The 14,328-nt window shown below is 40.1% G+C and overlaps 2 protein-coding genes across 2 annotated transcripts; one reads left to right on the top strand and one right to left on the bottom strand.

The window, feature by feature from the left end:
- Nucleotides 1–1,201: 1,201 nt before the first annotated feature.
- LOC139114622 (beta-alanyl-bioamine nonribosomal peptide synthetase ebony-like) lies at nucleotides 1,202–7,957 on the top strand. The gene is made up of 5 exons (XM_070676442.1): nucleotides 1,202–1,782; nucleotides 1,958–3,661; nucleotides 4,122–4,337; nucleotides 5,270–5,887; nucleotides 6,393–7,957. Exons 1-5 carry the CDS (start codon nucleotides 1,668–1,670, stop codon nucleotides 6,602–6,604), a joined length of 2,865 nt encoding a protein of 954 aa, XP_070532543.1. The 5' UTR covers nucleotides 1,202–1,667; the 3' UTR covers nucleotides 6,605–7,957.
- A 1,080-nt stretch (nucleotides 7,958–9,037) lies between these two features.
- On the bottom strand, nucleotides 9,038–13,971 carry LOC139114623 (serine-rich adhesin for platelets-like). The gene is made up of 2 exons (XM_070676443.1): nucleotides 11,744–13,971; nucleotides 9,038–10,531 (listed from the first exon to the last, which is right to left on the bottom strand). Exons 1-2 carry the CDS (start codon nucleotides 13,923–13,925, stop codon nucleotides 10,371–10,373), a joined length of 2,343 nt encoding a protein of 780 aa, XP_070532544.1. The 5' UTR covers nucleotides 13,926–13,971; the 3' UTR covers nucleotides 9,038–10,370.
- Between the last annotated feature and the right edge of the window lie 357 nt (nucleotides 13,972–14,328).

The following is a 14,328-nucleotide window of genomic DNA, read 5'->3' on the forward strand; positions in this document are numbered from 1 at the left end:
CCAATGACTGTAAAAGTCACCTATATCATAGGGTCTATGCCTATATGAAAGTTAGAATGCCAGACGCCGACGGACGATCAACCTGTTTGATAAATTCCTTGTCGCTTGCAGCGGAGCCACCATCTCACTACATGTAAGAATTCCTGTAGAACTAATACCACCATCGGAAGATCTATCTGTTTTGTCAAAATGAAAAAAAAAAGTGGCCTGGAAAGATATCAATCGTAATTTTGTCATCGTACGAACAAGGCTGATTCCACAGGACGAATAATTATCGAAGAATTTAGATTGGATAGTTTTGGTATTAAGATTTGAGTTAAAGGTCGAAGCCAGACAGCAGACGTTTGGGACAACAACTGCCCAATTAGCCGTGTTTTATTGACATTTGAGCTAAACACTGCTAGCAGACCAAAAAAATGTTTCAACTCACAAAGGAACAAAAAATACTTCTACATTGGTACTTTCACATTCCTTAGGTGAGCACAGTTTACTGTCATGAACGTGGGCGAGTCTGTATGGCGAACAAATCGATGCAAAACTTAATGAAGAGTCAAGTAATCAAAGTTTACTACACAAGTGAAGAACATCGAAGAAGCAGGCCCAGACTAACATGCCAGCGGCCAAAAATGTGCGGCATTCGATCCCGATAGTAGTTGGCTTTAATGGACGTGTTGTTTTGTCTGACATAAAGATGTCAAAAGAGTTTGAACATTCGATTATTCTGTGTTCCTCATAACAACTATATATCCGGTCGTTCGTGTTGCTATCGTTGATTTGAATACTATTATATGATGCGTACAAACACGTTAAAATGTCACAGAATTATTCGCAATTCTCAACTATTTATGAGTATAATTCTCAAAGACTGTAACGTGAATATAAGTCAACCTGGTGCCAATGTAATGTTTAGACTGACTGTTCGAAGTGTCCCTCAACACAATGACACTGAAGGTCCAGCGTCCTGCGTTGACGTAGAGTCGACATACTGACATGTCTGCAGGCATTGACAAGTCCTTCCTCATGATGGCATGCGAAGGATGCCTTTAGTTCGCTCTTTATCAATGATGTACCCCTTTCTACAGTCTGCTTGTACAGTCTTAGGTTTAAATCCATATCATCGTCAACTCCATTCTGTGCACATGTAGTGGCCATGAATGGCCATGCTTCTAAACTACCCGCCATTGTATAACAACAACATCAGAAGAATACATACACTTTTTCTCCACCGAAATTGGGCAGATACAGCTCCAATACGATCGGTGATCTACAAATAAACCCACGGCTTGGCAGACATCCAAAGGGATGAACACAGTTTACTCCAACATTAGCCGCTTTCACATGTAAAACAGCACAGCACACAATAGGATAGTTACATAAAGTGAGGAGCAGTTTTCTTTCTCTGAAAACTCAAGTTTGCCAGGAGCAATTCTAAACATTACGAAACATTTTCTGTATCGAAGAAAGCAACAAACCATTGTTATTCACCGGGGCAAATTGTCCGACGCCTCCGTATCTAGATTGTTTGAATAGCTGCTAGCATTCGTTACGTCGTGACAAGTACATTATGCTGCCGATGTCAGTTGGAGCACTGCTGCATACGCTTCAACTAGTGAATACAGATTCAAATTTCTGATCGGAAAAGGCGATGGACTACAGGTGTTGCGTTGATGTATCATGATACAGTTTTAAACACAACCAAGATGGACGGAACACACGATTTTCGACTCCTGTACAACGCTTACACCCCGGGGCGGAGATTTCTAGTCGCCAGCTCTCTCGAAAGTAAGCTACTTTTCAATATCAAGCTACAGTAGACTGAGACAGTTTTTTTTAATGTTTACGTGATCCAGTATCATGCTATATCAATTACAGTTTTGCTGTTTACTCCTCGAACGTGAAGTTAGTGATGTTAGTTTTTCTAGAAATAATCTTTATTTTTGTAAATCTATTTCTTCAGGAAAGTCACCACTAGGAAGACTCAATGGCCATGACAGGGTCAGTATCATACGGGGTCCAAAACAGCCAGAGCCGTTTGGTCTACGTTCATGCCATCATGTAAGTATCCATGGACTTGTGGAACACCTGGTTGCCGATAAAACCTCAGCAAACCAGAAGACAGCTGTGGTTTACGAAGGGAAGCGTGTTTCGTTCTTGGAGTTCAATGCTAAGGCCAATGCCATTGCGCGAATTGTTTCAGGTCAACTGAAGTCAGAGGGTGTGCGTAGTTCTCGATCAGTTTGCATTGGTTTACACCTTGATCCGAGTGATACGGCGCTGATGATATTGTTTGCTGTCCTCAAACTGGGAGCGGCTTATCTCCCGTTAGACCCAGCGCATCCTGAGAAACGACTCAAGCATGTGATAGCGAACGCCAGACCTCTCGGTGTTATCACCAGCGAAGATAGCAAGATTGCCGAAATGTTGACAGATCTGCCAGAAGAAGATCGTCCAATTGTGATAACGCTGCAAGATATCTTGAAAGATGTCGAAAGCAGAGATTGCGGCAATCTCCATGGAGACGAACGATTAATCAGCGAGGAAACAGACTCCGAACAAACTGCTTTAATATTGTATACTCCTGGATCTGCTGGATTTCCACAGGGTGTCATTCTGTCTCATCGTGCTATCATTCATAGAGCGAGCGCCTTTGCGTGTTCAGTCAATGTCAAGGATTCCGATGTAGGCTGTTTGAAATCTTCTCTAAGCTGCGTCGATTCAATAGCTGAAATATTTAGCTTTCTATTGAACGGGTTAACTGTAGTCGTTGCCCCTGCCTCTACGACTTCCAACCCTGAGAAGTTAATTCCGTATTTAGAAAAGAACAAAGTGACGCGAGTTTTCCTCTTACCATCCCAACTGCGCGGTATCCTGGCAACGCTTAAAAGATATCCGAGTAGGAAAAGACTTCCTTCTGTAAAGACATTTATCTGTATCGGAGAAGTCCTGAGCAGAAAACTTGCGAAGAAATGCGTCATTCTTTTGCCGCGTGTAAAACTTGCCTGCACGTGGGGTGTGGCAGAAACCGGTGGGTATGTCTCTCTTTCCGTTTGGAAGCGCCGAAGTTTGAAAACCGAAAAGATGCCAGGATTGAATATTGGTCTCCCGATACAAAATACAAATATCTATATTTTGGATGAAAATCTGGCACCTGCACCTGTTGGTGAGATAGGGACATGCTATGTCAGTGGGCCAAACGTAGCAAATGGATACTTAGTCGGCGCGGGAACTCCTATGAATATGACTAGAAATGCATCCAATAGAGAGAGGTTTTCCCCAAATCCTTTCGCCACGGACCCGGGACATGAGACATTGTTCAACAGTGGAGAATACATGCGTCTGGTGTGTGAACCGAATCAGGACAACCCAAGACTTGTTTTTGAAGGGCGCCGCGATGCGATGGTGAATATTCAGGGCAATTTAGTCGATTTGAGTGAAATTGAGAACGCCTTGAGCGACATACCCTTTTTCCAACGCGTGGCTGTGATGTACCGCCGCAGACATGTCGACGAAGAACCAACGTTGGTGGCGTGCTACCAGACCCTATGTGACATCCCGGATTGTACCACTGAGTCTATAGAGGAGTACATGAGCTCTGTTTTGCCCTCCTATATGATACCAAAGCTTGTTTCAGCGGACGAACTCGATAGCATGCTCTCGGAAGGTAGGCATTCATAAAATAGTACTTACGAATCTCTGTTCACGCGTTCAGTTATTGTCGACATTGACTATTTACACGATGTTTGTCATTTTTTGTACTCTGAAAGTCTGAAAGTTCATAAGTTAGTGAATTTCTTTCAAGGCAACCGATGAACAACCCGCGCCTGGCATTGGACAGTCGGGATTATGCAGTAAACTACCCTGTTAAGTAGTCTGTCGGTTGTACGGGCATTTATTGGAACTGACTGGCATGTCAGCCTGTAAATTACAACTTTCTGAATCGGAAATATGGAGCAAAGATTTAATAACTCCCAAATTACGCCTTTTTTGATATCAATTTTACTTTCTTTTCCTGGAGTGGGGTAAGTTCCTCTTGACCGAAGGCCTGACATTATTTATGTACTTTCTTTCAGTTATTTTTAAAATGCATCTGAATTAAACGATACATTGTTTGTATTTAACAGGGAATGCTGATGACGGTGATGATGACCATGACAATTCCGAGCAGACGATCACCGACACGAACTCTTATGAACCTGATGAAACAGTCAAAGCTGCACCAGTTGACGATAGTTCACCCCACGCATGCGCAATAAGGTCCGCGGTTGCCAACGTCCTGAAACTGCCAATGGATGAAGTATCACTGAATGATAACTATTTTCAACTTAGCAACAGCTCAGGTATGTATCAGTCAACAAATGCACGCTCGTTACATAGGAATAACGCACCACCGATGAAGTGATATTCTTGCGAAAATATAGTCTTGAGTCTATAAGAGAAAAGACAACTTTCACCAGTCCTCTAAAATGAAAAACAAAACCGGTATTTTGTTGATGTAATAAATTGAATCGCAGTAAATCAATGAGTGGGGCAAATTGACGTAATGACAGCAATGTACACGTGTCATGGAAGTACTATCGTATGATACTGGCACATATGTGGTTGAGGGACGGTGATGTATCTGAAGTTGTAAAAATAAGATTTTACACAAATCACAGTCACTCTATCCGGGGACTAGGCTGTGCACAAATATTGGGCACGTCTATATTAACCTAACGTCCCATGTGGTAATGAGTTGGTAACTGAAGTGAACTATCGGACAGGTTAATATATCTTATAACGTCGTTTGCGTGGCGATAACGGCCATTATGCCTCCGAAATATCCTAACTCTGGTGAAATAATATAACGTCGAAAAAATTAATGCGGTGCCATTTTAAGAATTGGTTTTGGGTGAATACGAGAAATTGATGCAGGGCCAACGACTCGATCTCATATGCAAATTTGATTACTTTGCTGTCTGAACAAATAATCAATACCATCTACAGGACAACAACATTAATTCATATAATTCATGTGTTCGATGAAAGATGAACACAAACCACATCTCCCCATGCCTTTGATAAACTGTGCAACGATAAGAACTTCAGGTTGAATGTTTAATTTTCACCATGAAATCTATTGTCACTGTCAGTGTGTAAATTAAATCTACCCACACCGTACGTATATTACAGGTATTACAGATATGTTCTTTTTTAATTATAAGTCAATTTTTTTTTTATTGATTGCTTGTTTGTTTGATTGCTTGCTTGTTTGTTTGTTTGTTTGTTTCAGTAAACGCAATTGATGTGATAATGCAAATTCGAACCAGTGGCCTCAGAGTCGACATCGGGGATTTCTTTTCGGCGAAGACACTGGAAGATTTACTTCAAGTCGAACTGCCACAGGTGAAGAATTTGCCCGATAGCAAGTCCAAACCCTTCGATGACTCCTTTCGTATCCGTGGCTACAGAATAGTTTCGTTGTACGAGGCAACGGCCACAGAATTTGAGGCTGTCTGCAGGATGACAGCAGAATCCTACGTCCTGAGCGAACCAACGATTGTAGCTTTGGAGAACCCAGTGGAAGAAAAACTTGCAGTCTTGTATGATACTGTAAGGTCACTCTGCGATGAGAATATGTTAATGTCATTCTTTGTCAGGCGACAAGAAGATGGCGAAGTTGTTGCGGCTTGTATAAGCCAAGATCTTCACCATTTCCACAACGAGCTGGACCTCGTTTCGAGCCCCGGGATGAGGGCGCTGTTTTCCCAAGTAGATGAGAGTTGCCAGTTGCTCATCGACATCACGGGCGTGAAAGAATCTGGGCATTGGTGTTACACGCGCTTCATGGCTGTTGATGAATATGAAGACACTTCGATGAAAGCAGACCTTCAAAAACTACTTGAAATCGGTATGTATACATAGATAAAACCAATACAGTATTTCAGAATTTGACCGAGTTCAGTCGCGAAAGACAGAGGTATCGTCTCGTCTCCTCGGGTTTTTTTTTTGAATTTTACTAAAACTCTAAAAATTTGAAACGTGAGTATAACAATTTTCAGAACTTGTTTACTCTCACTTTCCAAAGTTTTCGCAATTTAGTAAAAGCTCTTCAAACAGATCGTTCCCTTTTGCACTATACAATTCTGTATCCTTTTCCGGAGGCGATAATTTTAATGCTATCAACAATAGATATAGTGAAAACACGGACATAGACCGAGCACTCTTAATTTATAATCATAAATCGTGTGCTTTGCATTTAGAATAAGATGGTTTATTAACAACATGCCTTATACAGGTATAATCGCTTAGCATCTTCTCGGTCTTATGCTTGTGGTTGCCACTATCTCTGAACGTAGTTTTAGACGTAACTTGGTTTGGAAATCACTCATGTCAACCACATTGTTTCCTTTCAGAGAAAATAAGGATGGCTCGTTGTCATGGTTTCAAAGGATGCTGCGGCACTTATTCCGACCCTTTCAAAGTAGCTATAGCAACAGAAGTTGGTCACGTTGAAGAAGCAACGTCAGACTACATCAAGGATTACGAATTCGAAGGAAAGAAACATTTTTCAAACATTCAGCCCGCAAGCGTCAAAATGCGATCCCTTGCCCTGCAAATGTATTGATTAAAAGTAGACTCGCAACACGTTACTGCTTCTAAAATGACAGAGTAACTTTCTTTTGTACAAAAGTGAACCATCAAAGGGGTCGGTAGCTGTAACTTTTCTTTATTAAAGCCCCTGTAGCTGTAACTCTTGAAATTTGTCGACCTGAAAAAGGCTTTCTATTTTCTCTGGTTTTCTTTAGATTATTTTATTTTTTATTTTATTTTAGTTGCTCATCAACAGCGCCATCAGGCAGCCACTTACAGACAAGAAAAAAAAAGGATAAAAAGAACTAAAATTTAAACAAACAGAAAAGTACTCTAAAAATCAAACAATCACAAAAACAAATTAATATGTCTTTTAAAAGTTGAATGAGATTCTTCAAAGATATCGACATCGCAAACCTTGTCAATCAGATCATTAAAAAGTCATGACGTACGTCCAATCAGGCCATTTTTTGTAACATCAACTCTACAATAAGGGATGTGTAATAGAGGTCTATGTCTAGCAGAGTATCTAGGTACGCACAGACCATAAAAACCTGTACAATCTGTAGAGTCATAAGAAGATAAAAGGCATTTACGCACAAACATACAATCAAATAGTTTCCTACGTAAGAACAAAGGTTGAATTTTAAAAAGATTACAGAGCAAGTTATAGTCACAATTACACCAAGATGAAGAGTCACTGTGACATCCTGCTTATGATGTAAATATCTAAGGAAACGTTTCTGAATTGACTCAATACGGTTTAAAGGATACAGTCTTTTACCACTAAAATTGAACAAGTAAATTTAAATTTTAACCATTATTATGATTTCCCGCCATTTTTAAAAATTGGTAATATTACAAAGAAAACATACCATTTGGTGTCCCAGCGGAAAACATTCAGCACTATGTATTATATTGACTACTCTGTTGTCTCTGTGAATATTCCAATGCATATATGCACTGCGTACCGTGTTTTTGCTTTATTTGCATGAGGGCGCCATTTTATGTTTGGGCAAACATTAATTATTTATCTTGCTCAAAATTGCAGATGTAGTCACAATGGACAGTTTATTCTACCTGTATAAACACCCCTCAATGAATACATTTCCATGAACTTGTTTTAGTTTTGAAAGTAAAATAAAAAAATAATGCTAAAAGATACAGCTATCGGGCCTTTAATATCTTCGTCATATGAAACTTCTATATTAAAGACAAACGTATGAATTTAATTGTCTACCTAAAAATGTCCTGAAATCTTAGCCTTTCCAACATGACACAGAGCATATGAGATTGTTGACGATCAAATTCTGGTTGAAAATAGCAATCGCTATTTGTACATTAGCGGGGTCACAGGTGATTGCAGCGTTGCTTGGATAGTCGATCGAAGGCCGAACCTCGGTAGAAGTGAAAAGAATAGGTGTGACACGACAAATCGGCGAGAGGTCCAAAACTAACACAATAAAACATCTGACCTCAAAAATGTAACATTGGACGGTCGAAAATACCTTCAAAAGTTCAAATCTTTACTCTTAGAGTAATACGGTTACTAGACTAGTAACCGTATTTGACTGATATACTAGACTAGTAACCGTATTTGACTGATATATGCCATATTCAGACGAAAATTCACTCTCGGGCAACTCTCCGCATTCACGTTGCCAGTCCGCCATTGAGATGTGTACTTTCACTCCAATAATCTTTTGAACTTAAATGATCTCCAGTATTCGACTTCTCGTCGATTTGTCGTGACACACCTATTCTTTATACAACTACCGAACTTCGGCCTTTGCCCTCACACTTCGATCCCTGGCATTCGATCAACTGTCCAAGCAACGCTGCAAGCACCTGTGGGCAGTGTTGTCAAGTTTAACATCGGGCAATTTACGGGATCTTTGAATTTGAAAGAAAATTTGTATCTAATACAAACACAACAAGAGTGCTTGAAAGTAGATCAAAAGATACAGCTAATTTAGTTTCAAAGGGGCCGAGACGTGCGGCCCATGGCTAATCCACCTATGTGGTCAGTATAAACGGTGTTTGCCTTACGATCATTGTTTTTTTTCAGCGTTTCATCATTACTATGTTGCTACTTTTAATTTATTTTTCTAATAAACTAAAAGTTCATTTCACTCCATTAAAACAAAGTACCGTGACAGCTGATTTTCTTCAGTTTGGGAAGAAGAATGCCCATCATGTGTACAAGGCAGCTCCTAATGTACATGACAATGTCATGACTATTAAATCTCATTTTACGTCATAAGAGCAGATGTTTTGTCACACCTCACTTCTGCTGTATATGATTTTGTAAATGCCCAAGGTGATAACAAAATAAACCAAGCGCTAAGACTTATTTAGGCAAGTTTATTAGACACTTGTCAATGGACTCAAACAACGCTTATTGCATTTACTTTAGTTTTACCTTTTTCATGTTTCGGTGTTATTGGTAATTTGATGTACTCGTATATACTATAACGTTGGTATAAACTTTATTCAATCAGTCGTTGTCATTTTTCTTCTTTTGAAAACATTCGATTGCTTTAATGAGAAATCCTATAAGTGTTGATACTTCAGCTGGGATTTATTTGAAGTCTCGATTTTAAAATAATTCGTAAACCATACGACCATTGTCTTTAAACATAAATAATTAAAACTCTGTATGGCTTTGTAACTTAAAGAGACAAAAGCTGTATTAAACTTTTTATGTTTTCCACGCTTTTGTTCAATACAGCGAGTACACGCTTATTCTTCCCCTTTCAGTCTGTAGAAATACAAGATATCAGCCATATCAAACAAGATAATGTGTACAATATACTGAATCGTTGTTGAGCAGGGAATTTTAGTCTGGTTTTAGAATCCAGCGGTCTACAAAACCATCGGACACTACTTACAAACAGACTGTATGGACAAGTTGAATTAAGCAAATATGCATTTTGGCATGGTTTAAAGGTAACATAAAATCTTTACACAGAGAACAAAAATACTGGGAAATACATACAAAATAGTTACAGCTTACTGAGCTTTCAACAGACTTCTCTGGAATAAGTTCAATCCCTGTGTGATATAGTTATTACAGATAACATGGTTTGTTTTTCGGTTGTCTCATTTCTCAACTATCGATCTCAGGATTAAATGTCGGAAAATTTGTCCAGGCGGGAAAATGCGCAGCATGTTACTAAAGTGATTGAAGTGCTGGTAACAAACTATTAATCGGTTTCGAGATTGACAGTTTCAATCATTCAAATTTCTTGGAAATGGAAGTATCATCACCAGCAGAATGTATTCTAACTGTACAGGGAAAACGATGATATATGGTCTAAGAATTGATGATTTCGACAATAGCTTGATTAAATGCTCTCTAAATCGATAACATAAGAAATCAATTAGAGTAGATATAAAATAAATATAAAACTCTAAATCTGCGGTTTTCAACGTTTTTGAACTATAATGAATAAATACGTTCTAGGGCATTTATAAATAAATATAAATAAATAAATAAATATATAATATAATATCAAATTCATATATTGAATTCAACCGAACTTGAACATTTCCACATAGATTCTTCAGGAAATTTCACACTTATATTCATTGTGGTTTTGTTTGGTTTATTCTTCTTTGATTTCTTTATGACTTTCACTCATTCACTTTTAATTCAATATGATGTGTCACATACATTAATCATATCGTCAAAGGGTGCATGATGAAGCCATTTTTCAGTCAAAATGCGTCTCTCTGCGTCCAAGGGACATGCCAGCTAATAACAACGCCTGCTTCGGGTGATGACGTCAGAGCGATTTCTATTGGCTGACAACGTGAACATCGCTTATGTTGTTGTTGCCATCCACTGTTGTCGCTATCGGAAGGAGATTGCCGTTTGGAAGAATTTGAAACCATGAGGGCGCTCCACCATAACTCATCATCAACGGTGTTGCCGTCGAAGTGGATTGGTAGTATGTTCCTGAACAAAACGAATGTAAGTAAAGGAAAATCATTGTTATCGTACGTTTCCATGGCGACATATTTCGGAATGTTAATATTGATGATATGAAGAAATTGAACGATGTAAATCAGTGAAATTGCGCATGTTGACTGGATTGTAGTTTACGATTCCATCTTTTCGATAACGGTGTCGGCAGGGAAGGGATGTGCAGAAGATCGATGAATAATTTGAACACACAAATCAAATACACTCACACACACACACTCACACTGGACTCTAAATCAACTTCGCAGATGTTATTATGATGGTGCATGATAACATTGTGCAAGCATTGGCAGAAACAGCTGTAAACATACATAAAGAGTCGTTGTAGTGATCCTATAGAGTGTGAAGTTTGGATAATCAATTTTTCAGAAGAGTTTAAATTGCTAAAAACTCCTTTTTATGCCAATGCCGTCTCCCAAAGAATATAAATTCATGTTCACAACAACTATAAATTGTAAGAGTAATTCTAATTGTCCAAATATAAAACATCAATTTAGAGACTTTGTAAGTATTGAACAGATGCTTATCAAATCAAACAAAAATTTTGTCGAAATTTTGACACATTTTCAACTAAAACCAGTTTAGTAATGTGAACTTCAACTTTCCGAACGAAAGAGCATCAACTTCGGGGAAGGAAAACAAGCATTTCAATGGAGATACGTTCACAACACCTGTCCGATTTTTATGTGCCTTTCATGGCTGGTCTCCCCTCCCCACTTCCAACTGCATGATATGATATAAATGATGGCCCTTATATGTGTACTTTGAAGATCTCGTATAGGCGCGACGCAAATGTGTTTAAATATAATTGAAAATTTCACTAATGATAATTTTCGACGATTTTCTGCTGTATTTTTCGTTCTTTATATCAACAGCAGCGTCTCCGTTTAATTCCTAAAATCGTATTGAAATTAGCAGTATCGAGTTCGTCAACATAGCCTGCACACTGTGCGCCATGCAATGTTATCGTTGACGTTCGAATATCTGATTAATCAACATTTCATAGTCAAACTGACGATGATGTTTAGTCGTTGAAGGGCGGAGGAGACAAATTCAATACAGGATATTTGAAGCGCTCTATGGAGTACAGGGTATTGCTGCTCATGCACGGAACAATGTCGAAAATAACCAGGGGCAGCAAAACACTAAAATTATGGTCACAGTTTCTGCCATTATAGTACATACCTGCATTCTGCTGTTGCTGCATCAGTGTCTGTGACGTCATACCTGCTTCGTCACATTGATTGAGAATGTCCTGCAGGCTATTGATGTACCATATAGCGGTTCTGAGAGTGTCCACCTTGCTGTAATTGCTGCTTTTTTTACTTTTCGATGATTTGATGACGGGTAAAACACCACGCAGCAAATCGAAGCCACTGTTCATTTTGTTAACACGCATGCGCTCTCGTTCGTTGGCTTTCTTCCTCATTACTTCCTTCAATTCATGTGGTTTCTCTTCTGGCGTTTTGTTTGTCGCCTCGTCGGTGTTTTCTTGTTCTTTTGATGTCTTCTCTTCTCGTTTCCGTTTGAGCAACAGTCTTGTTGGCGTGTTCTTTCTCTTCCTACTTACTCTATATCGCACTCTTTCTGGTTTCTGGGTTTTGGTTACCAAATCGTTACCATAGTTACCATTTTGGAAACTGTTTGTCGGCACTACTGTCCCACAGAGTTGAAGCTGGATTGGGGCCGGGATGGTTTGTGGATTTGATGTTGTTGTGGCGATAAGTGGCGCACCGTTTCCCTGGAAACAGGCGTCTGCAATGGGCAAGGATTGCACTTGCACGAGAGTCACGTTTGTTGCAAGGTTGGTCGCCGACGCGAAGGCTTGTGGTTGATTCAACGACTGGTTCGCGAAATTCGGCAGAGCTCCCATTGTAACAACCCCATTTGAGAAGTTTATGGCCGGACCAGAATCGGATGAAGCGACCACAATCGGTTCTAACGCACAAATAGAACTTGTGGCTTGAGAAGAAATTGATGCGTCCACTGTTGTCGATACTGTTGGTAGAATCGTCGATGTTCCAGCGGTTGATAACATAAGTGAACCGCCATTAGTATGCGTTTCAGGTTCTTCGCCATTGCTATTCGAAGACACCAGATTTACTTGTGTTTTAGCGCTTGCTGTGACGTCATCCGTTGGTATGGGAACTGAAGGACCTGGAGCCACCGGAGTTTGGACGTTATTTGTCTCGGGCCGGGAAAACGGCGTTGTCGATTCTTGTCTTTGGTTAACAATTCCTCTGCATGAGATTGGTCTTAAACTTTGCAAAATAGCCGTCTTTGGGTCGACACTCTCGACTCGTTTTGCCGAGAATGAAATCCTACCAGGCGGATGAAGCGTTCTGGTAATCGGCGGCGGAGTGCGGATACAAGTACATCCACTTTCATTCAAAACGTCCGTCGACTTTTTGACGTTGTTGGTGTCGTCGGGTTCCCTGGCGCTTGTTATTTCAACATCCCCTGAGTCAGTGTGGGACACAGCTCCATCTGTCGAAGCGTTGACATCATTGGCATTTATACTGCTTTCTTGTGTGCCATCGGAAGCTGTGGAGTTGACAGTTTCGGAATTGTTCGTAACAGTCTCGGAACGTTTTGTCGTCTCACTATTTGGTTCGCTATCGGGGGTATTATCCCTGACACTCCTAGCAGTGTTTTCAGAGTCTCTTCGAAGCGAATTTGTTTCTTGAGGCAATACCGCTTTTTCGATGGGCGGATAGTAATTCAGGGTGGATGGAGAGTCACCTGTGGACGCAGAAACGTTTGATGAAAATCTTGTTGCTCTGTAGAGGTTTGAGGTTCCACAAGTGTAGTCGTTGATGTTTTGTAATCCTGTGGGCACTTCAAGGGCAGGTACAGCACCCGTTGTAATGGCATGACTTTGTCCGCTTTGAAATGGAGGTTGACTGAAACCACGTGGCGATTGGAATTGGTTAAAGTTATTTACAGTCGAAAACTCGCTCACATTTTGTGTCGGTCTCAGCGATGATGTTCCGTATTGTTGGTTCGGAAAATAATGAATGTGCGGATTGGTAATGGACTTACTGAATTCCCCCGCTTGAAAGTACTGTCCAAAACCTCTTGGTTGCTGCTGAGGATATTCGTATGCAGACTGGGTTTGGAAGGTAGAGTACGGCTGTTGAGGTGTCTGGTGGTTGCAGCACTGTAGAATTCGACGGTCTTCCTGGGCTGGCCATTCTTGGTTGAACGGCAACATAAAGTGCTGTACAGTTGGCAACGTAGGACATGAATTTAACGGCACGTTTGCAGACACAAACCTGTTACTACCAATACCTGTCGCATGAAGAGCATTAGCAGGCAAAGACTCATATGTTTGGGCAGGTGGTTGATTGAGGTCGAAACTGTCCATCTTGGATTTGGTACGTTCTTCGAATTCACGCACCTAACTTCGTATTTCTTCAGCGTGAAAATGCAAATAGCACGTGTTGCAAGAGCCTCTTCACACGTACATGCATGATATTACAAAGGTCGACCAATTGGTGGCTTCGCAATTTGTTGCATTTGCATATTAGAACGAGAATGTGCTTTCTTCTAAATGAGGTACTGAAAACTGCAGAGTTGCATGTTTACAATTTCATTTTTCACCTGAAAATGTGACTATAATGACTGAGTTTTCGAATATAACTACAAACGTTAGGCGCAAATTACAAAGTGTTGGTTTCATATGCATTTATAGAACAAAAGCTTTCCAGATCTGGAACGCTGAACACTTTCACTGAAACGATCTGAGCAGAAATTTGTCACGTGACTGA

The sequence above is a fragment of the Ptychodera flava genome, chromosome 16 (assembly GCF_041260155.1).
Source record: "Ptychodera flava strain L36383 chromosome 16, AS_Pfla_20210202, whole genome shotgun sequence".
NCBI lineage: Eukaryota > Metazoa > Hemichordata > Enteropneusta > Ptychoderidae > Ptychodera > Ptychodera flava.

Coding starts and splice junctions, on each gene's coding strand:
- LOC139114622 (XM_070676442.1), top strand. CDS start 1,668: ATGTATCATGATACAGTTTTAAACACAACCAAGATGGACGGAACACAC. Junction 3,662..4,121: donor CGATAGCATGCTCTCGGAAG/GTAGGCATTCAT, acceptor TGTATTTAACAG/GGAATGCTGATGACGGTGAT. Junction 4,338..5,269: donor TCAACTTAGCAACAGCTCAG/GTATGTATCAGT, acceptor TGTTTGTTTCAG/TAAACGCAATTGATGTGATA.
- LOC139114623 (XM_070676443.1), bottom strand. CDS start 13,925: ATGGACAGTTTCGACCTCAATCAACCACCTGCCCAAACATATGAGTCT. Junction 10,532..11,743: donor GCAGCAACAGCAGAATGCAG/GTATGTACTATA, acceptor CGTTTTGTTCAG/GAACATACTACCAATCCACT.